At 36.6% G+C, this 23,078-nt stretch overlaps 1 protein-coding gene across 1 annotated transcript; it reads right to left on the bottom strand.

The window, feature by feature from the left end:
• Nucleotides 1-496: 496 nt before the first annotated feature.
• On the bottom strand, nucleotides 497-22,675 carry LOC121384805 (prominin-1-like). Its single transcript, XM_041515392.1, has 18 exons — nucleotides 22,627-22,675; nucleotides 22,124-22,209; nucleotides 21,539-21,621; nucleotides 20,964-21,116; nucleotides 20,506-20,632; nucleotides 15,574-15,665; nucleotides 13,947-14,043; nucleotides 13,613-13,747; nucleotides 12,259-12,294; nucleotides 11,177-11,197; nucleotides 10,416-10,469; nucleotides 8,812-8,892; nucleotides 6,557-6,625; nucleotides 5,709-5,801; nucleotides 3,098-3,243; nucleotides 1,910-1,942; nucleotides 1,468-1,496; nucleotides 497-750 (listed from the first exon to the last, which is right to left on the bottom strand). The coding sequence occupies exons 1-18, from the start codon at nucleotides 22,670-22,672 to the stop codon at nucleotides 734-736; spliced, it is 1,398 nt and encodes a 465-aa protein (XP_041371326.1). The 5' UTR covers nucleotides 22,673-22,675; the 3' UTR covers nucleotides 497-733.
• Between the last annotated feature and the right edge of the window lie 403 nt (nucleotides 22,676-23,078).

The raw sequence follows: 23,078 nt of genomic DNA on the forward strand, positions 1-23,078 counted from the left end.
ATATATATATATATATATAGATAGATATATAGAGAGAGAGAGAGAGAGAGAGAGAGAGAGAGAGAGAGAGAGAGAGGTATTACCAGAGTGGTTTTCGGTATCATCAGTATCATTAGGAAGAACATTTGTATTGTGCGAGCCTCTGGCGAGCATAATACATTATTTTTATTCCAAATATATGACACTGACATACCGAAACACACGAGAGTAATAAACTCTATCATATAATCTCAAGTTTAATACAACGTGTTTTTGTAAACTGTACACGCAATTTCCATTCCAGTCCGCCATTACTAGATTTTCAAATGTGGTGCGCTGTCTTTTTGAATGAAAGGGTTTTCTTGCAGTCACTGTTACTGTGTAAGTGGTCCCTTATTTCTTCCCATCAGTACCAGCTTTGTGCATAATAAGTGATCAACATGATACCCCACCACGATGATGATTTGTTTGGCCATGTGTACTTTAAATTCAAATATTGTAGCTTAAAACGCATGAATGCTGATAGAAAAGAACACTTTATTTGCAAATCATATCTTCATGTATGGACATTACAAAATAAAATCCGGCAGAAATAACACAATATATTTTGAAACGTCTAACGTAAATTAAAAAAAAAAATGCACACAACAAACAAAACTATCACATTTGGACGGATATAAACAAGTCATTTCAGTTGGATGGAAGAGTCCGCGAATATAACAATTCAAGCCTTGTACGTCTAGGCTGGTTTCAGTTAGGGTAGAATGCTGCCTGAAACAGAAGTTGAAAAATAAAGCTGAAGTAGGATTCACAAATTATATGACGTAATAATAAGAGCTATTGCAGAAAACTGAAACTTTTAAAAATATTTCTTTATCCCACTGCCGCCTTTCATTTTGAACAACGTCCTTCTTCTGAACAACGTCTTATTTCTTCCCGATCTTGCAGTTCCTCCTATCTTTCAGCGTTTTATCAGTGTCCACGTCCACGACAGGTGCTTGTTTTGTGTGGTCATCCGTAGCACACACCTGATATAACCCATCATTCTGAGCTTTGGGCTTAATTTGACTACTTCGCAGTGTTCAGTGCTTACTACTAGAAAACTACTTATGAGGTACTTGTAGCCACCTACTATACTCCCCTACTACCGGCGCTCGTTAGTTAGTCCCGAGGGTCAGACCAACTTCATTAGCGGCAGAGGATGAGATTGCCAGGTGGGTACAGGGAAGTACACAGAGACTGCACCCATGGAGGAAGATGAGACACGCAGTGGTTGAAAATTTGATCTCTTGACGGGACGAAAGTTTATTTTTAACTCAAAACAGCTTACAAAATTAAATACTTTCGTTGCATGTTGTTCATTCTACTCACCTGCCAACAAGAAAATAATACTTTGGGTACTACCCCAACTCACACCATGTATTTACAGTACGTATACGTACTACTATCAGTCTATCTCAGGTGTAATAGGTCACAATGTTAACATACCTTGTATGTCTTGATGTTCTACTTTGTTGCTGAAAAACAAACGTATATTAATGCAATTATTTTCAAACATGGCCCTACGTTGCCCCCAAAAAACGAAAACACGTGCATCATCGGGCAATATGGTTTCATAATAAACCTGCCATAATACTGATCACGTAGCCAGTTGTGTGTATGCGTGTGTGCGTGATTGCATTTATTTTGTGGTTGTGTCATATTTTTGACAAACTGTGATTGACCTGGGGGGGGGGGGGGGGGGGGGTCAATTTGAATGTGATGCATGTTGTTGTAGTTTCAATTTATGTTCATATAATAATTTCTGTAAGAACAGCATTTGTCAAATATTATAGCTTTTGGTGTAGTTAAGAATTAAGATACCTATTTTAAAACTGTATTGCGATTGTCATTGGTAGAAAACAGGCGAATAACACAAGAAAACACTCACGCAAATGGTTTTCCCTCAGAAGAAATGGCAAACCTGAAAACAGTCATATTAGTGTCAGATATGTTATTAATCACTTGGGTGTACTGATAATGAAGAAAAAAAGAGTAAATTTAAATCGAAAAATGTTTTGTCTGTGTAGACGATATTTGGATAAAAATTGAAATGATGGAATCCTCGGGGATTCCGTTGTTGACGTACTTAATAAAAAATAGTTCCGGTAATAACATTCTGTTTTTATTTGTTTACAGAAAAAGTGCACTTTTCACGTTTATGGAAGAATGAACTTTCTTTTTTTAGATCACGTGATAGCATTTTAACCAATTCAGACGCCTATTACAAAACAGTAATTATAAAATGGAATCATTATACAATATGTCATACTTTAAACCAGTGTTTCTAAAACGAAGCTGAAATGAATGTTTAGTGGACAATTAACACATGAAATCTAAACGTGATCTTGATAAAACTATAACTAAAAGTAGCTCTATGGAGTGATTAAAACGTCTAACTGTTTTATGTTAATGCTGGAAAACCAAATCTAATGCATAACATTGAAATTCTGCACAACCTCACTGTATTTATTTTGTAATCTATTTAATATAAAAGATTCATTTGTGATACATTCTTCACTACCCAAATCTAATGTGTTTATTAACAGTTATGATTTTAAACCATATATAGACATTGTTTTTCTTCTAGGATAAAATGTATTTCCTCATATCGAGAGTTTTTTTCCACCAGCACATGGGTATTTCCATTTTATGTTCACGGGCTGCAACCCTATGGACCTTTCGATATGGGACATGTTCACCGGTACAAGTGCTTAAAGGGAAAATTCCGAAATGATATTGGGCAAACATGACACTCGAAGAAATAAAGGAGTGTATTTCATCCTGGAAAAAAATAATGTGGGCCATTGTAAAAGAAAGGTGGGCCAATAGACCATCATCTTTAACACGTACAGTAAATGTGAGTAGGTTCATAATGGTATAGCATTTGTGACATTCCGTTTTCTATCAAAAGCCATTTTTAATTATGCCAGGCAATAAAATGAACCACCAAATGACTCACTGGTTTTGTACCAAATGTCAATGTTCTGCATTGCATACGTCTTTGCAGTATTCAACTTCAAAACGTGGGCCTTTCTTTTCTTTTTAATCACCCGATATATGACATAATAATACATACGTTGTCATCGCATTTTCTTCAGATGTCGTAGTACCAAACTCATCTAAATATTTCATCCGTCTCAAGTGCTTTGCAAGCTTCACAGAAAATACCAAAGATGGCAAACCGAAGAAAATCGTCCATCCTAGAGCCAACCAGAAGCCATTCTGTTGTGAATTATAATCATGTGATCAGTTTATTATTATAATAAGCACGTGACCAGGGTTTATTATAATAATACATATAAACATAATTATTGTTCATTCTTTTGATATCGAATAATAATATACTAAATATTATAGCAGACATTGTGTATGGGTCTAAAAGACTGAGAATTTTAGGAATTATAGTTGGAATTTTCTGCGCTACTGCACTACTGCACTGAAAGTTAAAGTTTGTTTTGTTTAACAACACCACTAGATTGATTTATTGATCACCGGCTATTGGATGTCAAACATATGGTCATTTTCACACAGTCATAGAGATGAAACCCGCTATCTTTTTCCATTAGTAGTAAGGGGTCTTTTATATGCACCATCCCACAGACAGGATAGCAGATACCACGGCCTTTGATACACCAGTCGTGGTGCACTGGCTGGAACGGGAAACAGCCCGATGGGCCCATCAACAGGGATCAATCTCAGACCGACCGCACATCAAGCGTGCGCTTTACCACTGGGCTACGTCCCGCCCCTGCACTGAAAGAACCAAAACACCCAGCTTTAACGGGCAGTAACCAAATCCAGAGTCGGTAATAAAGGCGAGAAGCGATAAAAACATTGATCTGCTTCTCTAATTTACTAATATTCTAATATTCTCAGAGAGACTGTAATGGGTCTGTTGTCATTGTATGTTGTTGTTGTTGTTTTTTCGACACATGGAGCTTTTGAATGACTAAAATAACAAATTCCTCTAGTTTTGTTTTGTTTTGTTTTTTGTTTAGACATCACAGTTTAAGTCTTTGTAATATAATCACTGTTTTGTCTATAAGTGGACTGCCACTCACCAGAAAAAAAGGACATGTTTTATTTAACGACGCACTCAACACATTTTATTTACGGTTATATGGCGTCAGACATATGGTTAAGAACCACACAGATATTGAGAGAGGAAACCCGCTGTCGCCACTTCATGGGCTACTCTTTTCGATTAGTAGCAAGGGATCTTTTATATGCACCATCCCACAGACAGGGTAGTACATACCACGGCATTTGATATACCAGTCGTGGTGCACTAGCTAGAACGAGAAATAGCCCAATGGGCCCACCGACGGGGATCGATCCCACACCGACCGCGCTTCGAGCGAACGCTGTACCACTGGGCTACGTCCTGCCCCCTCCCCAGAGCAATACATCAGTTCGATAGTATGGTGGCATAGCTGTTTGGGTATATCTCACATTACGACTTGTAATAGTGTATATAACTAAATGTGTATATTATATATATTCCTCCTATGACGTTGCGCAACGGCATGAGTGTAAGTACAGTTTTGTTTTGTAAACGTCTTGTCTTGTTAACTCACAAGGGGGCAGGACTTAGCTCAGTGGTACAGCGATCGATCTAGGATCGATTCCCGTCGGTGGGCCCATTGGGCTGTTTCTCGTTCCAGCTAGTATTTCACAACTGGTCTAACAAATGTCGTGGTATGTACTGTCTTTGGGATGGTGCATATACAAGATCCCTTGCTGCTAATCGAAAAGACAGCGGGATTCCTCTCTCATTATATGTGTGTTCTTTAACCATATAACCGTAAATATACTAAAAGGCAAAAGTTATTGTGACATGGATTGTTTGGAGTAATAAATATGTGAATGGATTTATGGATGTAAACCAGAGAAAATGTGCATGAAACAGATCGAGGAAATGCAACCAAGCAGTTGTTGCAGCGAAATATGGAATATTCGAGAGAAATCCTGTCCAGTGTTAACCATAAAAGGCCAGACATTCAGTCACAAATCATTGCCACTCTGTGTAGCCTTCAGAAGTCCAGAAGTCAGAAAAACGCCATTAGTGAACTGTTTGGTGCAATTTCGTCATGCCACGCCTCAGTGTAAATGACAGATGGCGAGTCATAAGGATGCTTGAATCTGGGACCTAGCAGCGTGATGTCGCACATCAATTCAGTGTCCACAGAAATACCATATGGCACTTATGGCAACGATATCAACAAAACAACCAGGTCAGGGACCTTCCCCGTAGCGACCGACCACCCGTGACAACCCCTCGCCAAGACACATGGATCCGAACCACGCATCTGCGAAACAGGTTCCAGCCAGCAACCCTCACAGCCCGTACTATCCCTGGCAACAGAGGTGTATGAGCGAGGACAGTCCGACGGCTTCTACGCATCTACGGTATCTGTGCAAGACGCCCAGCCAGATTGTGTGAACTTCGCTCTGGACCCCCTCTAGTGATGTGGCTCATTTGCATATGGCAGGTGCGCCCTTTTGATGGACTATTGCTCGTTTCCATACTTTCGGACATTTCTCTTTCCATGTTATAACGTTTCATACACGGCAATAAAAAATTATCATCAATTATCTTTGTCTTTTGTGTGTCACAATAACTTTTGCCTTTTAGTATAAAATGTGTTGAGAGCGTCGTTAAATAAAACATTTCCTTGTTAACTCACCAGGGGATCCACGATTCCGTGGCACAGTGTTTCGAGGACCAGTGCGTTGTACACAGACCAGATTGGTCGACAGTTACCCAGGTCAGTATGCAGCTGGGGAATATTTAAAAACACAAAGTGTCATGGTTTGGCTAAGACAGATGTTAACATTACATGAAATACATGATATATGACTATCTAATTACCAGTGAGGTATTGAGAAAGTTTAGGTATTAATCGTAAGTTATTTTGAATTTTAAAAACTAGTTATATAACAAACAAACTAACCAATTTGGGGTTTTTTAAAAGGTGTGTTTGCTTGTTATAGGTCTTGTTCTGTTTGTATATATGTACAATCAAAAAGGTATTGCGTTTGAGACCATGGTTACATCCAAGTAGACTTTTGTTAATTTGAACATGCAAAGTGAATATTTGAACATTACAAACGTAACAAATCACTCCAGTAATCAAACCAGTAGCTAACATAATACATTGCAGTATGCGGATGAAATAACTACATTTGATAGAAAGAGTGCATAAATTAATTCAACAGACCTAAAGGTGAAAACAAAATCGAGGGGACTAATGAACCATTTAAAATAATACCACATTTCCCATATTTCTGAGCATTGATACTAACTCCTTTAGTGTATTATTTTAAACAATCCTCATACTAAGGGGAGTTACAAATCACTCCTTAAACTAGTAATGTGGAGCTAGAGTTATAGCTCTTCTTAAACCGCGAGGTCTGACTCGGACAGCATTATTTTATTTCTCACACAATATTTCTTTAATGACACAAACGTACAAGATGGTTATTACAGGGTGTTTCTTTTTATGATATACATTTTAAGATTGGTATAACTTACGTGATGCATGGTGTCATTAACAAATGAATCAAAGATTCCAAAGATGTGCCCGGTGAAGAAATCAACTGACTGGAAAGACAGATAACAAATTTTATATTATACTGAATAAATAAGAAATGCTCATATGTTGTGTTGCTAACTCTCTAAGCAAATTAAAACGCACTATTGGATTAAAGCGTCTTTTACTGTCGTGTTGGAAAGAAAATTACAATTAGCACATACACTATGTATTTTTATTTAAAAAACCAGTCCGGAAATTGGATATTTAAATTCTCCAAGGTGAACCAGTGTATTAATTCTTTGCAATAAAAGCGTTATGCAATTTAAATAATTTTCAAAATCTTATTTAAATATACCATGGTCAATAGATGTTCATTGTGCAATTTCCATATTTTTCTATGCCGATCAGCTTGAAATAGTTGCTAAATAGAGGATACTTCCCGAGTGTCTTGTGATATCATAATTTATCAGCACGCGTTGATAAAAATATGAAGCCGAGACTTGCCGAGGATTTTTATACTTTAATGAACCGGTGCTGATACATTATGATATCACAAAGACACGAGGGGGTATTCTTGTTATCATCCATTATCATTATTTTCATTTGCGACAATTGTAAACAACGCGAGTATTGTGGGTTCAATGTCAATGTATTCGGCAGCGGTAGACTCGTTAGCTGGCCTCAGACCACAATTAATTTCGCTATATGTTTCTATATAGCCTTAGTGGCTATAACATTTTTATTAATATCAGAAGGCCCGTGAAGTTTTGTATGTACCTTTGCCTGCATGGGGGACACATACCCTGAAAAGGACAACCCCTGTTGTCCAGCTCTTTCTCCCAGCATATTGGTTTAAACAGACACACCCTCTAAACCAGGCCGGAGTACACCCATTTTACACAAAAAACACTACTTTTGCATGGGCCGGAATTACCACAAACAAGTCTTCAATGTCAACAAGTTACACATGTTTACAAACTACATGCTATCCCCTGTCACTTCAGTCAAACAGTTGCCACTTCATAGCTGTCTGCCATGAAATAATCACAGTCAAACAGCAGACTACTTGCGCGGTCAAACTTCCGGATTTTGGACAACCAAATGGGAAGATAACTGTAATCTGAGGCCAGCTAGCAAAGCGACAGTGGCGCGATATCACTTATGATAGGTTTAGCGCTGAAACAACATACACAGTGACGTAACAAAAGAAGCGATATCTCCCAGGAGAATATCGCAGGAGATATAGCAAATTATAGTGCAAGCGATATCTCCTACATAAGCCTTTAATGGATGATAATTACAATTAGATTACTTTAAAAAAAATAGCACACAAATCATAATATTTTCTGTTAAAATTATCAAGACCATAAACCATGTTTTAGACACTAAACAATGAAAATATATTAAGCGTTTTATCAAGTGACAATGAGCTTACATGACATTAACATGTCATCAATACGTAAAGGTTGGGGTGTAATTACAAATGGTTGTAAAATCGATATTCTAATTTATCATTTAAAATGAAAATGTTTACACAAGGATATGCGGGGGCAGCACAGTGTACAAAAAATAGTGGTACGGCACGAGGTTGCCAGACCCTCCTCCTTTCAAATTCACATGTGAAGAACATTTTCACAGATACAACAAATAACACACACACACACACATACACACACACAGAGAGACATACACACAAATACACACAAACATACACACATGACGACACACACACACATGACGACACTCACACACACACACATACGACACTCACACACACACACACACACAAATACACAGACACAGCCTGTTTATGTCTTACCCGCGTGTATCTACAGCGCTTGAAGGAAGGAAATGTTTTATTTGACGACGCACTCAACACATTTTATTTACGGTTATATGGCGTCGGACATATGGTTATGGACCACCCGCTGTCGCCACTTCATGGGCTACTCTTTTTCGATTAGCAACAAGGGATCCTTTATAAGCACCATCCCACAGACAGGATAACACACATCACGGCTTTTGATATACCAGTCGTGGATCGAGAAATAGCCCAATGGGCCCATCGACGGGGATTGAACACCAGTGTTTAAGAAAATACAGGCTTCGTAAATTCGACCCGAACTGTTTTCTAATAATAAGAATTGATAGTATTATTGTTTTAATAAAACGCAATGTAGTGTACATACGCAAAATATATGTGCCTGTTTTCCTTACATTTTCCATATTTGTCAAATGTATGATGTGTACTTACTGCCTTGATGTATTTCCCTGCCTTTTTGGGCAAATCTGTGTCCAGCTGTGTTAATATCGTGGTCAGGCCATTCAGTGTTTTCTGAAAGCAATAAAATCTACTATATCAGTTATCAAATGATTCAACAAGGTAATCGTGCCCTCGAAAATGCATACTTACTGTAGATCAAAAATAAATTAAATGTTATCCTTATACAGAAATATAGTTTGTTTAGAAGATAGCCAAACAAAGCACATGCTTGTCAATGATGTAAATTTAAATTAGAATCGGTCAGCTATATCCATTATGTTAACAGCCTGATATTAATGTGTTCGAAATAAAATACACATGTATATACGATTATCCTGACGAAAATGTGTTTATTATTCTGTTAAAGATGAAAAAAACATATCAGCCTTAAAAAATGTGTTTATTAACGTGTTAAAAATAATGTACATATGATAAGATAAACCCAATGAAAATGTGTTTATTATTGTTAAAAACAAAACATATACGTTAAGATAAACCTAATGGAAATATGTCTGCTGTAATCAGACAGACTGACCATATTCTGTTCTTTGTTATTATTAAAATTACAATCGACCCAATTGTTAGGATAGTATTTTAAAGGGAATGTACTAAGTATGTTGTAATGATTACAATAACATGTTAAATACATTTGTCTGCATAAAATATCAGTGGTTGTAAACTGAATGCATTTCTGATTACCCTAGGTCAACCTTCATTTTATTTCCTAATACAGTCAAACCTGTCTTAAGCGGTCACACAAGGAACTAGATAAACGTAGCTGCTTAAGACACGTGACCGCTGATTACAGGTTGCCAATATATTGTCTTTAAAACATTTGCTGTTGTTTCTTGTTTTACCATCTGTACTGCTAATCAACGGATGTGTGCTTCACAGTTGACTATAAATCAACTTATGACAGAAACAAGCAAATGGAATGTATTAAATTAACCGTTCTCAACAAGTTTGTTTTCTTTTTCCATTTAATTATTCAATTCCTACTTCATGCGGTGTATTGTCATAGTAAGTGAATCTACAAATGTCAAGCGTAACTTGCCCGGAGGCAATTTGTTGCATTGCAGAGTCATACTTTCTTAATTGCTACACAGTAGAGATGTCGGGACTGAATGGGTACTAGTATTCCTGAAGGTGTGAAGATCGGTTATTTGCTGCACCTTATCGCTGTTGTTAAAATATCCCTTTTGTATAATAGTAAACATTTAATATGGCCGCTTAATACAGGTATTTTAGCGATTTGGGATCCGATTTAGGTGGCCGCTAGCCGCGTTAGACAGGTGACCGCTTATTACAGGTACATTTACATTATAAATCGTTTGGGAGGGAAAAAGTGGCCGCTTAAGACAGGTGACCGCTGATTACAGGTGACGGTTAGGACAGGTTTGACTATATATTTGATTCGCATATACGAAATGATTTGGAAAGCTTAGGACAACCAGAAACACAACGATTATGTAGGCACTGATATTTTAAGAAGAAACAACATTTAGTATGTAATTAATTGTTACACTATTTTATTCGTTGGACACATCTTACAATGGCTGCAGACTCAGGACAGTCTCTGTATTGATATTTCTTACCGGTAATTGTGTGATGATTGGTTGGAGTTGTTTAATAGATGCTTCAAGTTTATTCTGAAATAATAATAATAATAATAATAATAATAATACGTAGTAATTAGTATTCTTGGTGAGAACATCATTCTTTATTTTTTACTTGTTTACACATGTATGTGACGACCAGATCACCAATGTCATACATCCAATAAAAAACTGCACGATCGAAATCGATTACACTGTGATATATAGTTAACCTGACAATCATTTGTCTGTGACGCGTAAGTTAGCTACAAGTGCAAAGGCTGTAAATAACTTGTAGATGAAAAAACATGTTAAAATTTGCTTAAGACCTGGTTTTTAAGGATATGTAAAAATATACAATAATACATTCCTGTCCGTTATGTACCAATCCATTTATTTACAACTCGTTTAAAAACATCAAAATCACTTTCGCTCGTTAGATACATTTTAAAACAACTCGTTGTAAGATAAATGGTATCTAATGGCCACTCATGTGTTATTCTCTATGTAGTAGTAGTAGTAGTAGTAGTAGTAGTAGTAGTAGTAGTAGTAGTAAATTAAGAAGCAGTAGTATGAGTAAAATAGAACGCACGCACACACGCACGCAGAGAGAGAGAGAGAGAGAGAGAGAGAGAGAGAGAGAGAGAGAGAGAGAGAGAGAGAGAGAGAGAGAGAGAGAGAGAGAGAGAGAGAGAGAGCATTTTTTTTTTAAATAAATACAGATTCACACACAAACACAATACTAAAAGAAAATCACTTACCACACTGGTGAACCCTCCTGGCTGTAATAAGCACAATTATTTTGGTAAAGTGCAAAATGAACAAAAAAACAAAAAAAAACAATATTAACTAACAGTCATAACATTGGCAAATAACATTCAATATAAATTAGTATTTCAATTCCCAACATGTCTGTTTTAACCCCAGCGACTGCTACTAATTTACAAATCGTTCTTGTGGTATATCTTCACTGACCACTTTATATTTGCTGTTGTGTTTGTATGCCTGTAATATATATGTTATAACGATGTTTGATATTTACTTTGGCAATCTCATTGTGATTAAGAAATTCTTGCTGCATGCAATTCGTGAACACATTTTGAAAATATTTGTTTTATTAAGCTTACCGTCAATCTCCAAGATTGTAAATTATATGTTTTAGTTGTATTTTACTGGATTTTAGTTACTAGGTATAACATAATACAGTACCTATTTAGAAAGTTAAAGTTTGTTTTGTTTAACGACACCACTAGAGCCAATTGATATATTAACCACTGGCTGTTGGATGTCAAACGTTTGATAATTCTGACAATTTCAATTAGTAGTAATGGATCTTCTCTAATATTTACTTGTCCATAGACAGGACAGTACTTAATACGGCCTTTGATATACCGGTTGTGGGGCACTGGTTGTGATGTGTAACATCCCAGTCAGAGAATGGGTCCACCTCAGGTGGGCGCTGTATCGACGTAGCTACACCCCGCTTCATGTATCTATCATGCTATATCAAAATTAAAGCACATTGACTTATTAATCATCAGCTATTGGATATCAAAATTTTGGTTATGTTGACATGTAGTCTTGGAGAGGATACCCGCTACATTTTTGTCATTAGTAGCAAGAGATATTTTATATGCATCATCCCATAGACAGGATAGCACATGACACTGCCTTTGATTTTACCAGTTGTGGTGCAGTGGCTTAAACGAGAAATAGCCAAATGACTCCACCGACAGAGATCAATCCTAAATGGACGGCACATCGGGCGAACGCCTTACCCCTGGCCTACCTGCTATATCAACTATTCATTTGGTAAGATATTTGTAAATACACTTCTACTCACATGTAGTTTTGTTAACAGCAGTCTTAAAGTCTGTATCTGAAATTGTCAAAATGACGAATAAGCAGCTATCCATAACAAACAGTGAAGTCATTTGAAACAACAAAAAGAAAAAGAAAATATAAGACGATACCGTCTTTTTTCTCCCTTTAACACTATTCACAGAAAACCCCACATGAGATCCAACATTTATATATACCCACATACATACATAATTCAATTAGTACTTCACTGAATGTTTTCCTATAGAAATATCACATCCAATATATTAGGCATGCGGACTAATAACATTGGTAACAAGTGTATTGAAAGAGGATTTTGTTCAAAACAGAAGAAAAATTAAATAAAATGTGTTTGAAGCAATAAACATAACTTGGGTTTTTATTCCAACAACACAGCTTTGCATATGAAAATAAATTTTGCAAGTGCATTGCCTACTCTCGTTTGCCTGTAACAGCAACCGGTTTTTAGTTTTTTCTGTCTTGTTTAATATGCAACAATAAGTAATGTTGACAAAATGCTGTTGTGTTTTCTGTTGAAAATGCATTTTAATGCATTTATTTCCGATTTGAACAATATCTTCTTTTCGTAATAGTTGTTACCAGTGTCTCGTTTGGCCGCATGCATAACATATATGATATATCATTACTATAAGAAAATATCAGTGAAATACCATTGCGTTATTTATACCTTTCAGTATATTATATACGTCATAATATATATATATGAACCGGACACCAAAGGTACTGATGTTTAAAAACAATGAGAAACGTCCGCTTTTAATGGAATTTCAATTTGCAGAGGGCATGGTTTAGAGGGGTCTTTTGGTGTCCGATTTATGTATGTATCACATATCGTTTTCTACATCTGAACAGATTTGCTAATATATTTGAGTATGTTTTATTTCGGCGTATTAATTTAACATATAATGCGTTGCATGTATTTATACTGTCATCAAAGTTAAAAATAATCACACACATGTAACTACGGTACTCTTATAATTATATATATTATATAGTGATTCCGTGTTTTGTCAGCACAATATGATCTTGATTTTTGTAATACAGGTATCTACATGTATAACATATCATTGTAATCACTAGCTTTTATTAAGCAGGGTTTAAGCTGCCGTTTACAAATAGCCAAACGCGAGTTGAAGTTCAATTTGGCTAAGATTCGCCAAAATGTTAATTCCAAAACGTTGTCGTTTGCAGGTGTATATTGCTTTTTAAAACAATTTGAATAGATAAATGTTACTTGAATTTGGCTACATTTTTAAAATCAAATTCGGCAAATTGCTATAAATATTTGGCATTCAGTTTAAACCCTAACTAAGATTAAATCATACGCGTCCTACCTTTTTCGTGACATCATCCATTTGTTTACTGGATCCTTTAAGAGTTGTTATTTGTTGTTTCAGTTTCCCAGCGTTATCAGACAAGTGCAGATTCGTCAAATCCAAATTTTTAGCAAAATCAGTTGGAATCATTTTCTAAAAAAAATGTAAAAAATAGCGATGATTTTAATTGTGTCATATATCATTTTCTACATTTGGACGGTTTTGTTGACGTATTCAATGCCATTTTATTGCGATGTATTAATTTAACATTTAACGCATGCTAGCATTGCATATACATAGTATTTGTACTATCTGACTGCGATCAAAGGTACAAAATAATGCCAACACTTACGTCCTTGTAAGACTTGACTTTGTTCAACATGTCGCGTATATCGATGACGTTTCCCAGCTGCACAGCGTCATATAATGTCTTTCCTTCTTTGCACGACCTGGACACGTAATTATTAAAAACATTCCACTTATTGAGTTAGTATAATAGTAGATTAAAAGAATCCTTCATATGTGTCCATGTGGGATAGGGCTATTCCACCCGAGGGTACATAATTTGTTGTCAGGGACTCGGCAAGCCTCGTCCCTGACATCATGTTATGTACCAGAGGGTGGAATAGCCCTGTCCCACATGGATACGTAATGGAGGATTATTTTTCTCTCATCCAGTAGATGAAAAACAAGCATTTTGGGAAAACGTGAAAAACCTACATTTGTTACTTTTTATCTTACAATAAAATAATCATAACCATTGAAAAGATCGTACCCAAAAATAGTATAAACCGAAAATGATAGTATAATTTTATTATGACAGCATGTTTCCTTGTTTTTATGAAATATAAAAAGCATTTCTTGCGTTATTTTGCCGTGTACGTGACATCACCCAATGTTAATATCAGCTCAAACAATAGAAGTCACGTGGTCATGTAAGACCGATTTATTCCGCAGCATGGGCTGACGTCATGGAATACGCCTCTCTTGCATGGCTAGGGATGGGAGAAATAGACAAAACTACATATATGTGGTTTTCTGATTTCTGTATTCCACGAGTGTATTTCTTGCAGGAAACCCCGATAACTATATATGTAGTTTTGTATTTATTACACACCCTAAATTGGAATTTTGTTTCCAAATAATAGTTCAAAAATTGTAACACTGCTAGCTAATGACGGGGATTTCTAAATTTACACAACTAGGTCAGCTGTGTTACTACGCAGATCGATGAATCACCAATTATTACACATAGGAATATAGTTTCATTTAAAAAACAGAAATAAGAAAGAACGAGTGAAAAGTTACCTATAATTTTAATGATATTGTTTGAAAAGACAATGTAATAGCTAAAATTCACGAACAATATAATATTTAATTTGCTCGTAATACGTCACAAAACCTTCAGCGTGCCAGTTTTATCAACGAAGAAAAATGTCAAGAACTGTTCACTCAATGTCTGTGTCGTCATCGGTGTGTTTTCTTTTATTGATGTTCATGGAATTATTTGTTGCTGAAAAGTTTATGTTGATATTAAATGTGCCTCCATAAATCATCGTTCCGCTGAATAATCCGGTTGTCAGTTCATCCAAGTTTTCTATAGTTTATACTCTCTGGTTTTCACTTTGGACTATCTTCATTTGTCTGAATGTATGTGTTTTTTTCACATATGCGCGCTCATAAGTATATGTGTAGGTTTCATATATAAAGTTTAGGAATGACATTTCTAACGCTTTCCTTTTCGTTTGATGCGGATATCATACAAATACTCTAAAGTAACAATTACTTAATGCTGTAATATATATTAGGAATGATGTACAAATCACGTATAACAGAAAAATATAAAAATAAGTAAATAAAATCAGATAGATGATTAAATAAAATAAATAAATAAATAAATAAATAAATAAATAAATATAAAATAAATAAATAAATAAATAAATAAAATGTAGGATAAACAGATATCATTATCATCCAACCTCAGTATTCCTGATATAGAAAACTTCAACATTTTTCCTTGAACAGCAAACTGGATGTTTTCAAGGTCAATGTTCGTGAACGTGTTTGCATACTGAAAGTAACATTCATTCAGGTAACTAGGTACTATCAGAATATCTAAGTTGTTCGGCTTTTGGGGTTTCTGTTTTGTTTTGTTGTTGTTGGGTTTTTTTGTTTTTGTTTTTTGGAGGGATGGGGGGTTGTTATCTGTATGTCCACAAATACGCAAACAAAAAACAAAGAATACTATAAATTAAAATCAGTAATAATGGTTCCATTCTAAAATTATTTTGGTAAAGACTATTTATGTCAAGGTTATGATGTATTCTGATATGAAACTAAATACAGAGGCGGATCTAGGTGGGGGGGGTCTCCAGCCCCCCCCCCACACTTAATCTTACGACAGTTATAATTTTATCATATATTAATTTTCATCCCCCTCCAAACCTACCCCATAGTTCCTTTGGCATTCCGCCTCATGTCATTGGGGCCCCCCATATGGATTTTCTGGATCCACCACTGAAATATGTCGTGCAAAATTATCTTTGATAGCAATGGCGTACTGCAGGGACGTTGGGGTGACCTATCAGTCCTCGATATGTTACATAATTTAAGGTAGGATTAACTACTCTCCTAATAGTGGGGCAGATAAGTGCAAATTTTAGAAGAATCGTTCACTTGGTGATACAAGCACCAAAGCTGGCATGCAAACAAACTTGGGACTACCTTTTAAAAAAAGCCCGTTAGCCACTTAAAAATTCACGAATGCGGCCATTTTTCAATATGGCCGCCATTGCCTCTACTGAAAATAATGGTTTCACTATACAATTTGTCAGACTAGTCCATTTTGATTATCTTACCAACAAATCATATATTTTTGGACATGAAGAAGCTGCCTTCTATAACTTTTACACATGTTCTTAAAAATAAGGCTATTACTAATAACATTTACATGCCGTATGGGTGGAATGCTGTAGCATGGGGTATACGGCTGTAGTAGTAAAAGTAGCACTTATCTTTCAGAACTTAGCCACATTCTCTGGATGGACTCCTGTCACTAGTCATCACTTCTTACCCAATTCTCACCTATGGCTCCAAGTAGTTGCTAGTACACAGTAAGTGTCACACCCCAGTTCACTCCGTTGGTTCGCAGGCAAAACTAGGTGAGGGTAGCATGCAGTGTATTGTATGTGATTGAGTACGTTCGACTCCACCGGATAGTGTGAACAAAGTCTATATGGACCTGTTATCCCAACGGGAGATCAGTAGATGAAACACGTATGTATTAATTTGAAATAACAGAGTTGATGCCATAGCACAACCAGGGCACACTGGTGACATCACTGCAGTGCAACTCGGCATATGGTTCAGGGTCAGCTAACAATACTATTGACACTAAGTTAGGCACAATATAGTGGTAGCAGTAATATAGTTCAGTGTCCCAAATGTTATCCAATGAGCCTATATCAATATCCAGTACCAGTAGATTAGCTAAATACAATATGCCTACCATACTGCATTCAAGGTGGTAAAAGGATAACATATCGTCCTTTAATCAGCCATTAGCTACAATATGGCCAGCCCAACTGAAGATCTCAAATCACCACCAATGCACTATCCATGCATTACTAAGCAAGATGGGTACTCCGTAATAGCGCCAAACTTCCGCTGTTTCACGCCATCAATGAACGGTCTATCATATGTACTCCAGCAAAACTATATAGATGAAGGTGGAGGCATAGAAGATACACTGAGAAGAAGAAAAGCAAAATATCACCAAAGCTGTTGCATTTTGCTGAATAACACGAAGCTGGAAAGGGCACAAAAAGAGTTTCTTGTGCAGCTCCATGTGAGTGTCGTAGCAAAATGCGAAGATCAAGCCTTGAAGGTCGAGTCTATGTAGTTCATATGCGAAACGGAAGCCCAAACATCCGAAATGAGACAGGCCATAACCTTGCAAATCAACACTCGACTGAATGAGTGTGCCCGCAACCAAAGTGATAGAGCTCATTTGGCAACACTGAGTGATAACAATATGGTGGAACAAGAGCTACGTAATACCCTGCTTCCTTGAAAGGTCTGTACAACAGAGAAAGGGCCTACTTGGCAACTCTAAGGAAGAAGAAAAAGACCAAAGATCACAGGAAACAGAGCATTTTTTGAGTTGGTCAAATGCATAGTGATACCAGTTGAGAGTGGGACAAACTACAGGTGAACCCAATCAGGCTGAAAGGCGGACTACTGGCAGGAATTCCTGAGATGGAATCCCACAAAAAGGGAAGAGATGTCCTTGGCTTTGACGAAGATGTCGGCTCATCCGTATTACATGCCTCTGAATACTCGGAAGCCAAAATCCTTGCCAAAGCAGCCAAGATCGTGACCACAAATCGTTATTTGATGACACTTTCCATGATGGATGTCGATGAAGCAGTTCTACCCAGTCTCCTATCTGTATGCATGATTGCTCTAGTTCTCAAAATGCAAAATAACTGACATTGTGTTTGATGTCTACCATACCAGGCCTCAAATCTGAAGGCAAAAACGAGATCAAGTCGAGGACAGGCGGCAAGACAAAAAGTGATATGTAAAGACAAATTGCCGGCACACTAGCACAGTTTCCTGCCATACAGTGGCAACAAGACAGAGCTTTTTCTAGGAGACAGGATTGCAGAGATGCACACACCAAACGTAATCATCGTAACCAAGGGTTATGGCGCTCTCAGTAAGCAAACAATCAGTCTGGATGAGGCGACACCTGTAGCTATGAGGAAGTGAAAATGCTGATATTTTGTTTGCCAAGAATGAAGCAGAAGAGGGTAGCCAAAGTCACATTATCAAAGCCAGTGACACAGATGTTCGGGTCATAGCAGTCAATATTTTTTCATCCCTACAGGTGACTGGATGCAGCAGCTGTAGATATTCTTTGGCCAAGGACAAACCTTGAGGCGGATTCCTCTGCATGCGTTTAATTTTCCTCAATAGGTTCAGAGAAGACCAAAGGGTTTCTTTTCATCCATGGCATCACTGGCTGTGATATCGTCTCTGCCGTTCGTAGAAAGGATAAACTTAGCAAATACCCACCCACAATGGAGGACTATGACCTGACGATATTCGAAAAATGCATGGTTACTATGTATGACAGGTCCTGCACGATGCCGCACGACTTGATATGTTTGCTCGAAAGCAGAAGCCTTACGACGCCACTCCGCCAACTCGAGCAACGAAGCCTATTAGGCTAGTTGCATCTGGATTCAGTCAACACTGAGCCAGAATCCCACTGTGCATGGACAAAACATGGTGACCTGTGGGAGATCTTCTGGACGATGCTCCCACCCATTGCCCAATATTGCCAAGAATTCATCAAGTTTTTTGTACATGCAAGACAAACTGACGTGGCAGATGCAAGTACTACCAATCCGGCCTGCAGTGTAGCGACCTCTTTTTTGTTTTAAAAATTCTTCTTATAATCAACAAGAAAGAAGCACAAAAAGCTTCTGAGTTATTCTACAGTTACATATTTGATTTCAGCATGTTAACGAACATATGGTTTGATGCGAAGATCATCCAAATCGGTCTACAGGATCAACTTTTGTCTGTGTTGTGAATGGACGTCATCTTGAAAAATGGCGGACATTTTGAATTTTTGAGGAGCTAACGGGCTTTTATTAATAGGTGGCCCAAGAGGTTTAAACATGCCAAAATTGGTGTTTGTATCACAAAGTAAACAATTTTCCACTTATCTGCCCCACTATAACTTGGCGATCGAGAAACTTTATTTTTCAAATAAAAAAAAAAATATATATATATATATTTCTTTTTAAAAATGTGCATATTTCGAGGAATGGCAAGTAACAATGGAATAGAATCGATAAAATTAAATAATAAATGGGTAATACATGCATAGTAATAATATACAATAAAATAGCAAGTCACTGAACAGTAGCTGCGTTAATGTAAATCTTGATGGTTTATTATAATAATAAGCTTTAATATATTTATCTCTTATGGTACTGCAAAAAGGATACACTAGAATGAAGTGATATTCGTCTTCTACTACATTCATTTCTCAGAGACTACCAATTCTATTATCCCTGTGAATATTGTAGTACATGCCCGTTTCTACTGATAGATTATGAGAAGATAGTCTATATTTACATACAATATGTTGTAGGCAATATATATTTATATTTGATGATGGGGAGCCATTTACAACATGACCATATTGACAACATATTCTTTTACATGCTAAGGGAGCTACAATTACTCTACTTGAACTAATTCCAGGGGAGTGATGGGGAGCAAGGCAAAAACTCATAAATAGCGAGGTCTGTATTTCAACAGTGTAGGTAAATTTAAGACATTTTATTTCTTGTAAAATATTCATTTTTCTGTATTATAAATTAAAACAAACAAACAACTAATTATGTAGCACATATCAAGTACATTCATGTTTGAAATGACAGATACACCATATGCCTTAAAGGGACATTCCTGAGTTTGCTGGAACCTTTAAGGTGTTATCAACTAACAGGGCCTTTTTAACGATTGTAATTACATATCAAATACATTTTTCTGCATAAAATATTAGTGGCTGTATGTTAAACGTGTTTCTGGTCGTTCTAATATTTTATTTCCAAAAATATTATTTTTTCGTACGTACGAAATTATTGAAAACAGAATCCAGTTTGGATTTCTTACAAACATTAAGACGATCAGAAACACATTGTATGTACAGGCACTGATATTCTAATCAAGAAAATATATTTAATATGTAAGTTTAATCGTAGCAATATTTTATTAGTCAGAAACATCTTTCAGTGCAACAAAACTGAGGAATGTCCCTTTAAGACAGTTTTACAAGACAAAAACAAAACTGTGATGATCGTAAAGAAAGGTGTACCATGTAGAATTACCTTCTCAATCCTGCTTGGGTTCTTGAACGACTGACACATATACCTCTCCACGATACTTCCGGTCAGATATAGCATCGATGTAATGAGTATTATGATCGCTCCAAAAATAAACAGGAATCCAACAGACCTGCAGTGTTCATATTTAACATTATGTTTGACAGAAAATCTCTCTCTCTCTCTCTCTCTCTCTCTCTCTCTCTCTCTCTCTCTCTCTCTCTCTCTCTCTCTCTCTCTTTCTCTCGATTAGTTTAATTAATACATTGTATTTACAAAACACCCATACATGGCATAATAACCCATTAAACGTTATTTTAACACACTCGCACGTACATACATATGCGCGCACGCGCGTGCACACACACACACACACACACACACACACAATCAATCAATCGCATGCAAGCACTTGCTAAGGTAAAACTATACCAAGCATTCTGTATTAATTACATTGCACTTACGCCATAAGCATATTCCCGCCAGCGTTGGACAGACACCCTCGTTCTGTGGGCTTTGCGTTCGAGTTAGAACCGAACAGACCAAAAGCCAGCCCAAACCCTTGGAGCAGTACCACGAGAAGAAGAATCGACGCTAAACCAATTCCGCCATAGTTCCTGCAAACAAAATACCCGATTAATACCAGCCTTTGCATTATAGACCTTTTATGAAATATAAATGAAGTTACAACAAAACAAAATGTTGTGTAGTCTAGACTGATTTCAAAATGTCAGAATAGGCCTGTAAATATTTGAGTTCGTTTCCCGTTGTACCACTGCAAATTATGACAAACGTGTTAGCTAGGTGTTTTTATTGTTGTTGTTACTTTTAGTTATAATTAAACTTGTTGTTTAAGATGCTTTTAACCAAAAATAAGGTATCATATTAAAAACATACTTTTAAAATGCCGTTTATGTAGTTTATGTTTATATCGCATAACTACAAATATGTTTTAATAGTTGTATTAAATATGTGAAGTTTTATAGTCTGTATCTTCTCAGTATCTTATGTTATAATGCTCTACTCATTGCGTTCCTACCTGTACTTATCATATTGTGAAAAGAGTTTCACGTTGTCCGCTACGGTCGTCTCAATGCCCATATCCCTTATACTGGATTTTGCCTGAGAACAAAGTTACAAGGAATAAAAAAATACAAATTATAGAAATACAAAGATAAGACAAGACAAGATATTTATTTATTGAGGCCACATAAATACATAGGACAGTAATTGAAACCCATACATCACACTTTTCAAAACAAAAGTGGAACCATAATATTAGTTTTTGTTAAACTAGAGTTCATAAATAATAAATTATCAGTTATTGGATGTCAAACATTGTTAATTCTGACATGTACTCTTCAGACGAAACCAGCTACATTCTTCCTTTTATATTGCACTTGTTCACAGACAGGTGAGCACATACCAAGGTCTTTTCATATCAGCCGTAGGGCACTGATTGGGGCGCCATACGATACGAGCGCTTCGTATGAGTAGCTGATTGCATCGCGACAGATGAAATTGTAATGTTTGTTTTGTCACAATCGGCTATTCTCGTACCGGGCACTCGTATGGTGTGGCGTCGCCTTTAATTTCAACTCTCTCACCAACAGAACTGTGATACCTGTGATATGGCGTTGCTTATATCTGCTTGTATCGTGTCAATATTCTCTCTTGTCATTTTATCAATTTGAGCTTGCACATTTATCTCTGAAAAGACAAGTAAACAGAATTTCCTTATATTAAGTGCAGGGCAGAATACGAGTTGTTTCTTTCTTCTTTATCTAATGATTTGTAGAACTGTCTCAGAAAATAGAGGGAAATATTTTTGTTATTGTTGTTGTGGGTTTTGTGTGTGTGTGTGTGTGTGTGATGGGGGGGGGGGGGGGGTTGTTGTTGAGGGTCTTTTTGGGGGGGGGGGTGGATGTAGGGGGTATTAGTTAAAAGTGATAATGAGTAATAAAAACAAGTATTGTGCCGACAGTTGGTATTCTGACCTTGGAATAATGCTAGCGTTCAGATTGCCAACTGTCACGACGACGTTGGCCAACTCGACGTTGTGATGGCATTTGGTAGTCTGCCCTAGCATTAGTATTCTGTTCGAGTTTATAATAATTACAGACTTACTTTGTACAGTATTATTCACGCCCGCCTGTAGTTTAGTCTTTATCATAGTCTGCATCTGAAACATTACATATGCATGCACACAATGAAATAAATTCCATAATAAATGTATTGAAAGATTTACACAATGCGTCTCATATTAACAAAATGTCCACTGCTCATATGTAAATGATAGTTGTTGGTAATAAAGGTCCACACGCTTTATTTAAGCGATATATTCAAGGTTTTGTGAAAATATGTTTATAGACCAAAGTGAAGCATGAATATAAATACAGTGATAAGATGCATTATACTCTTTCGTGCATTTCATTTTGACATCCAATAGCCGATGATTAATAAATCAATGTGCTCTAGTGGTGTCGTTAAACAAAACAAACAAACAAATTTCATCTACCCAACTTCCTTTTCCCAAGAGTGTAGCCATATACGAATACGAATATCTTTCTTTGACTTAA

The sequence above is a fragment of the Gigantopelta aegis genome, chromosome 10, assembly GCF_016097555.1.
Source record: "Gigantopelta aegis isolate Gae_Host chromosome 10, Gae_host_genome, whole genome shotgun sequence".
NCBI classification, from domain to species: domain Eukaryota; kingdom Metazoa; phylum Mollusca; class Gastropoda; order Neomphalida; family Peltospiridae; genus Gigantopelta; species Gigantopelta aegis.

Excerpts from the sequence above, each read along its gene's own strand:
- LOC121384805 (XM_041515392.1), bottom strand. The coding sequence starts at position 22,672 with ATGATAAAGACTAAACTACAGGCGGGCGTGAATAATACTGTACAAA. Across the intron at positions 8,893-10,415 it reads CAATCATCACACAATTACCG|AAAACACTGAATGGCCTGAC; the intron begins GTAAGAAATATC and ends TATTGCTTTCAG. Across the intron at positions 3,244-5,708 it reads ACGGAATCGTGGATCCCCTG|AATGGCTTCTGGTTGGCTCT; the intron begins GTGAGTTAACAA and ends AATTCACAACAG.